Raw genomic sequence first — 12519 nt, forward strand, 5'->3', positions numbered from 1 at the left:
CGTGACGGGCAACCGCCATTATTGAGCTTTATTTTCACCCTCTTTCGTTCCAGCGAGCTGGGAAGAAAATACGGGGGAAGAAGGAAGGCAGGCGTGTGTGGACGCGCGACTGACGTGTCGACGGATCGAGCGGGTTGGGGAGATGGTCGCGACGGGATGAGATGGGAAATTAATAAAACTGTCACTTATCTGCCCCTCCCCGGGGCAGGGCTACACGCGCTATCTGCCGTCTCTTCTGTCTTCCTTTCGCCCCTATCTTTCCGTGCCGATTGTGTTTTCACTTCGCGGCCCCATCTGTCTCTCTCTTCCACCGCTGTACCGAAGTCTGTACGCGGGATTCGCAGCAGCTGAAACGAGGCGCTAAACATTTCAATTTGACATCACAGCCGCCTCCGCGAGAGTGTAGATGTAACGTGGTGGTTCGCGAGCGCGCGCACTCATACACGCGCGTTTCTCCCAGGATACGCTCTATCCTCTTTGTTCTCTAGGCTATCATATCCTACGTTCTGTTCTATCCTATCCATCCGGCAAAAGCGTCGAGGGTCGAAGGCTCGTACACGCGCGCAAAGAGAGCGAAAGAGTGGAGACGGCAAACGGGAGAAGCAGGAAGAGACGGAGGAGGAGAGAAGGAGGCGGCGAGAGAGGTGGGCCATAGCACGGCGCGGCGTACCGGTGATACAGAGAGGAGCAGGAAGATAGAAAAGTGGCGAGAGAAAGAGAGGCGAGGATGGCTTAACTCCGGTCTGTTTGCGAGGAGCAAATGGCGTTCTGCAGTTATTTTAAAATTCAGCCGGTGGCAGGGGGTGCGGATCGGATTAAAAAATCAGAGTGGAAGCTTGTTTCTCATGATAACAGCCAGCCGCCCCCGAGAGCGGGAACTGCTGCTGCTTTCTACCGATTCCGTCTCCCTGCCAGCTACTGCCAACCCCCCGCGGTTGTCGAGCTTCTATCTCTCCGCCTCTTCCGCGTCCATTCGTCTCTCTCTTCCACATTTCGTTTCTCTGTTTCCTTTTCCTCTTGTGCGCCAGAGCGCTCCAACTTTTTCCATCTCTTTCCACACGACGCAACGCGACGCGACGCGACGCCTCGCTTCTCTGTAACGCTTCTCTTCCAATCTGTCTCTCGCTCGGCCTCCGGTATCGCCATACAACCATCGCGAACGCATACACCAAAGGGCATTTCGTCGACCGCTTTAAATACGGCCGCTGCATGCGCGCCAAGCCGTTCTCCCGTTCCCGCATATAGAGACGTGTCGTGTATATCTATATACAAATCGTATTATATACGCGTATATAGGCACAGCTATGATCGTACGTGCGAGCCAGATCGGCCTCTTTCCTCTTCTCGCGCGCCAGGGGTTGATCGCATCAACTGCTTGTTTCCATGGCGATTGCTAATCGGCCCGTCCTTTGCTTCCCGTTTCAACGTCGCGCCTTTGTTCACGTTCCTCGCACCCGCCCGGGGGTTAACGCGTCAAGCTACAGGCAATCTGCCTCCAGAGGTCCCAATAACTTTATCCGATTCTTTCCCTACCGCTCAGCTGCCTATAAATACTCCATTTATGCTTTTTAGTACTGTCACTTTCTTCTATTAAATAACTGACACGTTTGAATATCCTTTCTGTCTGTTAATTATAGATAGGTATATCGAGATAAAGACTGAGTGATTGAAAAGGAAAGTAATTGAATCCGAAGTAGCAATAACTCTACGATAACGGAATTGGTCTTCACCCTTCCAATTCTCCGGACACGAAGATACAACACCACCCCTTAAAGAAACGGTTCGAGCGAATCAACCATTAAAGCCCGCCGAAACAGCCATTTTTCGCGACCCTCGGCCGCACGGCGGTTAACGTAAACGCGTTTGTCATGGCGTAGCTTTTAAGAGGGATAAGAACGGGGGTGAGTGACCATGGCCAGCTCGAAACGAGGCAGGTGTGCGGGCTCGACCGACTCCGCCCCTCGTTACCGCTCGTAACTAGGGGTGATATCCGACTTCTTTTTTTCCCTCTCTGTCGTTCTCACGCTACCACCACTATCCCCCTTTTCCCACTCTTAGAATCTATACCCTCGACACACACCTTTCACAGGTATGGTTCCGCGGGCTCCGCGGTCTTTATCAACGCGAAAATGCAGCCATTTCGGTGACGGCGCCATCTTCCCTTGGTAGATACGTGTATGCACGCATACCGCGTCCCTTCGCACGCGTTCACTCACCTAGAAGGAGGTACCTGCCTCATGGTCGAGCTTCGGTTTAATCAACCGCGAAGCCACGCCAACCTTCTGCGGCCCCTTTTCATCCGTCTCTACCTCCGATTCATGGTCGGCTAGAATATCGCGACAATTAGATACATGTACGGTGTGTGTTCGAGTGGACAGCTTTGGACGCTTTCACTTCTTTCTTTTTTGATATCTTTTATAGTAAATATTTTTTACAGTAATCGATTGTCCACAGGTAAGCTGTGAGTCTTCTCTACGTATCAAGCAAAACCTTTCAAATATTCCACTTAAAACCTGATCGCCTAACATTGCCAAAAAAATTTTGTCATATTTCTTCGAAGCTCGAAAGAACAAAAAAAAAAAAAAAAAAAAAGATTAAACAGCTTTGGACGCTTTCACTTCTTTCTTTTTTGATATCTTTTATAGTAAATATTTTTTACAGTAATCGATTGTCCACAGGTAAGCTGTGAGTCTTCTCTACGTATCAAGCAAAACCTTTCAAATATTCCACTTAAAACCTGATCGCCTAACATTGCCAAAAAAATTTTGTCATATTTCTTCGAAGCTCGAAAGAAAAAAAAAAAAAAAAAAAAAAGATTAAACGTGGGAATGTAAAAATATGGACATAACCGGTTCGCTGAAGGTTCTCGTTAGAGTTGGGGAACTTTTAAAAGAATAGGAATAGAATTGCTTTAAATTTCCATCGTGAACCGACGATAAGACTGCTTCGATCGATGCACGATCGAACCAAAGACGGATAAAAGGTAGAAGACGACGACGATGATTCTCTCCTGGCGGTTTACACAACGAACGCACCTACCGTGTACCGATGTCGTCGCGTTAAGTTCTCAGAAGCGCTTCGCAGACTTGCAACACGTCGCGTTGAAGTTTTGCGAACGTGGTGACAGTCGGTTGTTCCACATCCAACTTTATTACCAGTTGCTCGCAACGTGACAGATCGATCGTAAACCCGGCGGTGCGCGCGTGTGCACGCACGTGTGAACGTGCGTTGAGAAACCTGGCAGAAGAGGTAAGTGCACCCACACGCGGACACGACTAACTCTCACGACGAAGATTATACAATCTCACTCTCACTCCCTTTCTCCGTCTCCATTGTACGTGCAACCGAGTTTATATAAAATGATACACGGTTCGCTACTTTGTCATACGATCGTTTAAATCCATCACGAAGCACACACCGCCCCGTAGGAGCCACGATTAAAGTCACTCGCCGCTGAATTATCGTCGACCGAGATTACTCGGCAGCGCGGCGCTCTGTTATGGCTAACTCGCGAAAATTTACAAAAGCCAAACGACTCGGAGCTGCGAGTTCCAGCGGCTACACGCTCGTATGTCTCGTTCTACCGTTACACCGCTGCACGAGTCTTTAACGCTCGATAAAGAACACGCTGAGTCGAGTATGTAATTTGTGTCTGAAATGTAACCAGCTACCCTTTAGGTAAAAGGACACGCTCTTCTGTAAAACATTAATTCATTGCACGCGTCTACGAACCTCGAAAAATTTCCACGCTTAACATTTTACAACTCACTCAACTGTGTTCCTTACATACATATACATATATATACCTTTGATACTCGAAACAACCTATACGTTTGCACAATTTCCAAGCGTTTTAGAATTGTACGGGGAGCCGTGTTGGCAGGTACTCAAAGAATTGATTAATCGATCGACCTATAAATCTTTAAAACGACTCTTTCCTCATAGCATGAAGCATGCACGGATGACCTTTCGACACGCGTCATTCGTAAAGCAACGTTCACCTGGATGCTCGTTCTCGCGAGGAGAATATCGGTAGAAGGGGTGCGGCCCGGTCATTAAATCCAAGTCGACCGCTCGACAGGCCTAATCTGCGTCCATTAAGGCTAATGAGAAAAGCGCGGAGGCGCGGCTGCGAGACGACGACGCGCTGTCATCTGCACGTCGAAGTTTCAAGAAGAGAAGGAGGGACGCGGTGGCATGTCCCCGCTAACGAAAAACGCGTGTCGGTGACTTTTCACCGGCGCAACCCTTGCGAGGCAAAAACCACCCTCTAGGACTAAAACCGGGTCATTAAACGGCCGTACATCATCGGGGGACGTGACACGTCCTGAAACGCCGCGCGTGGGGCCCGCACTCATTAACTTTGGGATATTCCCGGTTTCTGTCGGATCCGAGGACGGTTTGACGACCGAACGAGTCCTCCGGGAACGCTATAGACGAGAATGAATTTGTCCTTTTGTACGATTGGTGCTGGAAGATCGATCGGGAGGGTCTTGGCTTTGGAGTAGCAGGTTTGAGATGAGAAATTGGGTATTTGAAAAATACGTGCAATGTTACAGGTGTTGGAATAATAGAAGAGATTCGAGTCATGGAAATTCGATCACAATCGACCGTAAATTCCCGATATACGTAGAATAAATGATAGACTAGTATCAATTTGGATCTGGAGCTAAGCTAGGTAGACATTTTAGAAAACAAGATTATACAAATTTCAATATGTAGACACGCGAGTAGGCACTGTTGCGCGTTCTACGTAGATAGGAGAACGATCGATGAACAACCTTGTTAGACGACTAACCGTTGGGATGAATCAGATGCGCGGCATGATTCGATGTAATTCTATTGCGAGAGCGAAGACGGCAAATATTTGGCGGGGCTTTCAGAAAGGGTTGGCAATATACTCGCGGCGTAAATCAAATAAGCGATCTTATCGTCGAAACGTACACCGCTTGTTGGCAACGCTAAATGGTCTTAGATAGGATCGACGTTCGTATCGTTCTAGGTTTAGTAAATAATGCACGGACAATATCCTCTCGATACAAAACTCTCGGTCCGTAAAGGTATGAAACGACGGAAAACGTTTCACAATCGTGCAACGAAGGGACCTTTCGGTATAAAAACTCCCTTTAATCTTATCAAATTCGTGGGAAACAGGATATCGAAGGAAATGAATTCGCCTAAGAGCCAATTTCTGTCATGAACAAATATAGGATCCCTCGGTAATTCGTCAAACAATCACATTCCTCTACTGACCGAAATTGATATATGAGGATTTAGGGTTAGATTTGATATGTATCAATAGTATAATGTTTCTAGATAACGAATGAATATATATGTGTCTCATTTCCTTTTAAGTTACAATAGATATGCAGATTGATACATTAAATATTTAGTTCCTACGTAAAGTTTCTCTAATTCCGAGAAATACTTTCATCTTGATATGTATTCCTAACTTACGAGTAATTATCATATTTGTATACTTATCTACGAAATCCATGAAAACGGTGGATTAGAAAAATTATGTAAATCAAATTAAAGGAAAGGAAACAACCATAGAAAATTTCTAATAAATCTCTAACTTCCAATGCCATGAAACTTCCACTAAGAAGAACTTTTAGAAAACAGAAAATAAACTTCGCGACTTTTCGCACTCTCAGCTTCCTTCATTTGTTTCCTATACAAAATCTTGAACTAGATGCTCGCACCAAACATAGATTCCCCCAACTATCCGTGAAAGAAATGGGTTCGCGCACCTGTTCGCCGAGGAAAAGGCGACGACGACCGGGCGAGCGGCGATTAAGATTCGCGGATCGTCGCGACGTCCTTAAACGCGCTCGAGGCCCGAAGCGCGTGCCGACACATCGGTCGTTGTACGGACACACTTAATAATACGTGTCGTCGATCGAGGGACGCGACGCGAAACGGGAGGAAGCCGAAGCCGGACATAGGAGCAGCCTATGTAAGCGCGGCCTGTGTTCGTACAACCAGTGACTGCGCTACCCACTGGCCGCTTGTTTCTTATTGTTTACCCTATATGTCCCCGGAAGCAGGGCCAATCCGCCGGAAAGACGAGACCGTTAACCCACACGATCCCAAGACCTCGCGGCCGTGCATGCCAACTCTTTATTATTGGCTTTTTGTATGCTTATGTTAAACGGTCGACGAAGCGCGCGCCCTGGCATAATGTGCTCTGCGATCCTCGCCACCTCGTCGATTTTTACGTGACTGCTTCTCGATCCTTTCTCTTCGCTGCTATATCCTTATCCTTCTTTTCTTTCTTCTCTTATCGAATACGTTAGAAAACGTTGCAAAATTGCGACGAGTTACTAGAATAGCCGAAAAAGGATTCGCCGATGAGAAACTTCGTAGAGACCGATAAAAGTCGAAGTAGAGTAAAATCTAGATCTCTCAGAAACCAAACTGATCTTTGCTTTTTACGATCGTCTCAATTGAAGGGTCATATACAGGATTGATGTTCAATCCTCAAGTTTCGCCTCCGATACATAGCATAGTTGAGTAAATAATTGTTTACACGAAAAGAACCTGTGAACACGTCGCTATCTTATTAAACAGCGCAAAAAGAAGCAGACTTAATACCGGTACACGGTGTATTGATAAAAGTTCTGCGTTACGTAAGTAGCGGTCGAACATCGAACGAGCATTATCGATGCGACAATTGTTACTCAGCTGTTATTAGCGTCATCGAGCTTGAGTTTCTTCGCGACATAGAAACGTGCGTGCGTGGGAAAAAGCATTGATAAATGTCGTGTGGTCAGGTCGATCCTCGTTGAACGTTGACTGGTACGCTCTAACGACGTTGAAAACTTTGTATCGAAGCATAACATGCAAAAATAAATCTCGTGCCGTGGCTTTTATTACAACGTTTCGAGAAAAAAGACTTCGATAACGTATCGAATCCACAGCGACGAATAGACTGGCGTACGTGTGTGTAGGAAAAATGCAAGGAAAATAACGACTATCGAATATATGTATACCGATATTTTTGGCCGATGGATAATCCGTTGGCAACGAGATACGAACTTCTGGTGTCTACGACAATGCGTCCAAGTAGAAAAACGTGGCAATTAACATGTTTAACTCGAGTAGAAATTAATTGCGAAGTGTAGGTAGAAATTAGCCTTGTTTGTTAACGATATAGCGTCGTTAATGCGTTGAATTATTCCATGTTTCAACGACGGTGCAAGCGTTCCGTCCACCGAAAGAAAATTGATTTCAATAATATCGTGTTAAATTTGAATTCGATTGCTCGGGCAAGCGAGTACCGTGTGTCGAGGTAATCAAATCGCTGCTCGATATCTTCACCTATCGATACATCGTTTGCATTAATCAACGTATTCCTCGAGCAAGTGTCCGCCGAAGAACCGAACGAAGAAACAGTGGTCTGTGTATCAGTTCATAACCGCTTATCTTGACAAATGGAATTACGGTCGCGAGAAATTGAGACAAATCGTGCAACACGACGTATCAATCAATTCCGCGGGAAATTTAAACATTTGTATTTCCAACAAGTTGTGTCGATATAATTAGCTCATCGTATCTCCGATCGAATCGATCGATTCTCCCTTCTTTTTTCGATCGATAAAATCAATTAACATACCCCGAATAAATGAATTAGCACCGTAATGAGAACCAGACACAACTATCGTGATTATATTATTGTACAAAAATTTGCGATTAAATACTTCTGCGATCTTCGCAAAATATATGCACGTATTAAATACATACGTATTACGTAATTTCTGTATCGTATATTTTCAGGCTTGTTTCTTCACTTCGTCCGTATAATCGTGACTGTTAAATGTCATTTACTAATAGCTAATGAAATTTCGAAATGTTTCTTGCAACACACACATAATACATTCGTAAAAGGTATCTGCAAATGTTCGAATACTTTCGTCAGTCCGTGTACGATCAAAGGTAAAAAAGACTAGATTGTTCGACGTCGATCACTGACAACGGATCTCGAAGCCGGCAGGTGCATCCCCGGATCTTCCGGTAATTGTTATCGCGGCGAGGAGTTGCGGTTCCGGTGTGGACCGGCGCGGTAGGTCTCCGTAAAGGAAGACCCGGTGCGCGAACCGACTAGACCGAATGGATGCTAAGCAAGCTGTAGTACCCGATCGCTTCCTTGCATACGAAGCAGTCTCCGCCGGAAGTGCGTCACGCGGCAGTATAGATTCCACGAGGTGAGACCGGCGCGTAGAACGACGTCGTTGACTCGTCACCGGGTCGTCGGATACGTGACCGCGGGTCGCGTTTCTCCGGACCAGATCGAAATAACTGATACGCGCCGGATGTTTTATCATTTGCAACATTATCGCGACATAATACGTCAAATGTAATACGTATATATTATAAAATTCGCACGCAGAGATATCGTCAGTTTATATCCTCGTTTCTATATCCTCTTCTGAGAACCACTGTTCCAGTATTTCTTTGTGTTCGTACATAACTCTTCGGTAAATTATGTGTTACTTTATACGGAATAATTCTTCGCAACGATCTTGTAAAGAACTAATAAACTACTCGCCCATTACTGGCTACAATATCGCTTCCCCATATTCTCATTGTTTACAATCATCGATCTCATTAGCAAGTCGTAAAAGCGAGCTTACAAATCGGTTCGAGTGTCACAGTTTGGCATCTCTATGTACATAAATTCCATGGCGGGGACGCGACGATAACGATAGCGCGATATCAGCTGAAGACAGAGACGAGAAAAGGACAGAGAAAGGGGAAGGAAAAATTGAAAAATCCAGTGACGTCGAGAAGAAGGCCGGAAACGTAGATAGACCGATTAATCATCGACGGAGTTCGCTTGGTCCACCTCTGTGTGCCATGCGTCTCCAAAGGCAAGCACTCCGAATATTTATAATCTTGCCCTGCGCAGATAATACGATTCCGATTTATCAGGCGGGCAAGACCTTTCACCGATCGCATCGTGACACGCGTTGACCGATTCCAGCGCCAAGCGCGAGAATAAAAACGCCCAAGGCGACAGTCCCGGGTCAACGGAGCGCTAATTTATTGGAATGTTTATGTGGTTCTCTGGCGCGTTATCGGGAACGCGCGCGCGAGAACGCGTCGACATCCCGACCAAAGCTGACTCGCGTGAACGCACGTCGGAGTAAAGCAAGACTTCTTCTCTCTTTCTTCTCCTATATCGTCGAGATTTCGTGTGAGAGAACAGGAGCGTATTGGAGATTCGACTTGCTCGCTCGAAAGACAATTGAGATAATTTTCAAGTGGCAGGAAAACTTTCCGCGCGGGTGACGTCGCTCGGTTTCTTCGGCGGTTAATTAACACGAGAGCACGCACGTTCGATTTGCGTTGAAGCATTTGGAGAAAGGTATATTATTCTTAGTGGTCATATCGTACGAACGTACTGCTATCTGCTCGGCCGAGTCGTATTTCTGTACCGACACCGTGTTATCGTTTCGCGCGACTTTTTTCAAGAGCGTGCAACTGAAAATAATTATACAGTTACCCGTTCCGGCTTCGAAAATGTTCGTCGACGGTTATGCCGAGTTTCCAGCGAATCGAGGGAGATTTAGTACGCGACTGTCTTTATCACCGCGTGAAATATATGGTGGTACTTTGGAAAGCCTCCACTCGTACGTTCTCCGTGGAGAGTTCGTTGCTTTAAATACGCGGTATTTCTTTCCGAATTGTCCATAAACGTTATCCCCTAATTGTCCAAAGCGATATGCGCCATTTAGAATTTGGGAAGAATATTACCTTCTCGAGGAGAAAGCGTAGATTTCTTTTATTCTCGTCTTTATTACCCTTCGGAGGGAAATCCGAAAAATCGATGTAGGAGAAATATTTCGAAAACTCACCCGTTGTAGGGGTAGGTGGCGAAGGCGGCATCGTAAGGATGGTACACTGATGGATAAGGCCACGCTGCCGCGGCTCCTGCTCCAAGATTTTCCTTCAGATCGAGGCTAGCAGCCTGCAAGCAAAGCAATTATACTTGTTAATAACGTGTGGCAACGCCTCGCATGAGTAATTAACGCAACTAAAAAAGACCAATTCTTCGATGCGTGATTCGAGTCGTGATTCGTTCCAATCTGGAACGCATGCCCAATTGCAAAACGAACGGAACATAGTGGTACTATCTTTCGATGTAGAAATGCCACTGGACGATATCGTGTATCTTCCACTCGTGGAAGTCGACTAAAAAATCACGTGTATCACAGAACGTGTCCCAAAATGGAATTCTGTCAACGTTAAAACGTTCCTTTTAATTCTCAATTATGCTTATACTACTGGATCCTGGTACAAAAAAAAGCATCTAACCAGTTTAACCAGCGGAAGTATCCACTTTTTTTTAAGGACGTGGCGGTTAATCGGCGCCTTCACGATCGATCTTCAATTCATCGACGATAATGAGAAAAATAGCTGGCAAAGCAGCGATAACAGTAATTAGAATCGATGTGTGCCGTTATTGTTTGTTTCTGTAACCCATAACCCCGATGGTTTGACTTCGTATACCAGCCGCATTTAAACCTCTATCAACCGGTAGAATAATAGAACCATAGAATTCTTCTCGCCCTTCGTTCCCCCTTCTGATTCCAAACGATTCGTTGTTCTTCTCCCCGACTTTTTCATATGCATTAGTCTTGCATTAACGACATTAATTATACATCGTGTTCGAACTGCGTAGCCATCGTTGGATTGGCGTAATTAGCACTCGAAAATAACGGGCGGTTCGAGTTCCTTGACCTAGGAAATTCACGCGCCCAATGTCGCGTTTATTTGAGACTCTTTGAAAACGTTGCTCGATCCATGGAATTTCATGTGCTTAAACTGAACTTAAAAGCAAAGGAGATCTAGATTTCCGACGCACATGAATATTCTAAAACACAAACGTTTTGTCGTACATTGACAACGCTAATTTTCGCTCGTGACAATATTTTTCTTTTATTTTCATTTTAGCCCATCTTACTAACGTTTTACCGATATCTTCTATCGTAAATCTTACAAATGTTTCACGGTTGTTGTAATATTTGCTTGTTCGAAACTTTCCAATTTCCTTTTCTACGGTTGTATTGACGAAAATATAAATACGTATAAAAATCGACCATCTGTTGTGTAAGTTTGAAATCAGTCACGAAGCAACTAGAAAATCACGATCGAAACGAACGATCTCATTAAAAACGGTGCTCGATAGGTGCAAGTAGAAGAGTCTCGAGAACATTAGCCACGAAGGTACCTCGAGTACGTGGTTCCGCGCAACCTGTGTGTGCAATCTGCTGCTCGGTTACGACGAGAGGCCACACTCTTATGCGCTTACCCCTTAAGCTCGATCATAAAGAGCGACGATAACAGGCCGGCCACGGCGACGGCTCGAACACGACAGTGTTCCACTGTTACGACAGGACGGATTCATAAATTTACGCTTCGCAGCTATTTTCTCCGTGTATGCGCTTTGTGTGTGGTCCGATAACCTCTCTCGGTCGGACGAATACACGCGATTGCCGATCCAAAGTCGCTATGCTTCTTCTCTCCTCCCATGCTCGCCTATATTAACATCACACTGTCCGGGATCTTTCGCTGCGATAACATCTCGATTATCGTTGAACGCTTCGCGAACGTGCATGCCAAATGAAAGCATCTTTCTTTCTCTCTCTCTCCTACCATTGGTGAAGAAAAACTTGCACGAGATTCGATATACGTTTACAATCCAACGCGTATAGTATCGTCGCGAGTTGGTCAATCCACGAGTTCGTTATCTCTCCGATGAAACTAGCGGTGATGTAAGATAAGCGGTAGATTCGTACGAACAATATTTTAACGAAGGTTAGACACTGGTAGAAATTTATATTCTGGTAAGAAAAAGAAAAGAAACAAAGGATGAGAGAAAATATATAGTAAAAGATCAGGAAAATGTTGGCGATTGGGACTGATTACATTGATAGTAATGAAGACAAGAAGATCTTCGAACTGCCGTGGATGCAATGAAACGAACCTTTAAGGCTGGTGGTTGAAAGGGATGAAAAGCTGGTCGTATGAACATCGAGCGCGGGCCGCGCATTGCGTTGACGTTTATTGCGCGAGAACAGTCGCTCGAGCCGTGATAGCATAATTAAACAATGCAGGGTGAAATCGGGAAAGTACGCGCCAGTGAATGGATGGAGTACAGAGAATAATTTTACCCGATTGCCGATTTTTTTCAATTCTCAGCTCTGTTATTCACCCATTGATATCCATTGTCACAAATAGTACTGGTAAAAATCATCTCGATTTCCTTTGTTTTAGTAGATCCTTCGTTAAAACAAAAAAAAAAAACAAAAAATGATAGAATTCTGTCATTCTCCATAAATTTTTAATTCTATAAAAAAATAATTTCAATCTTTGCCTAACCTAATACAAATAATAATCTTTAATGAAAAAAGAAGAAAAAGATCTAAATCTACTCACCGTAGGCGTGTAGAAAGGTGCCTGTTCGGCCCCCAGGGGCGGAAAATAGGCTGCCATGCCTTCGGAGGCGGCGGC

General features: G+C 45.1%; 1 protein-coding gene across 2 annotated transcripts in view; it reads right to left on the reverse strand.

Annotated features, from left to right (window-relative positions):
- LOC100743699 (iroquois-class homeodomain protein IRX-6) overlaps nt 1-12519 on the reverse strand; it is a 34860-nt gene that overhangs the window by 3131 nt on the left and 19210 nt on the right. For both annotated transcript variants that reach the window (XM_024365491.2, XM_024365492.2), the window contains 2 exons: nt 12445-12519; nt 9861-9973 (listed from right to left, as the gene is read on the reverse strand). The exon at nt 12445-12519 is cut by the window's right edge. In XM_024365491.2, coding sequence (XP_024221259.1) covers nt 9861-9973; nt 12445-12519 — 188 coding nt within the window. The remainder of the gene's footprint in view (nt 1-9860; nt 9974-12444) is intronic.

This window comes from Bombus impatiens, unplaced genomic scaffold, assembly GCF_000188095.3.
Source record: "Bombus impatiens unplaced genomic scaffold, BIMP_2.2 scf_0136, whole genome shotgun sequence".
Taxonomy (NCBI): Eukaryota; Metazoa; Arthropoda; class Insecta; order Hymenoptera; family Apidae; genus Bombus; species Bombus impatiens.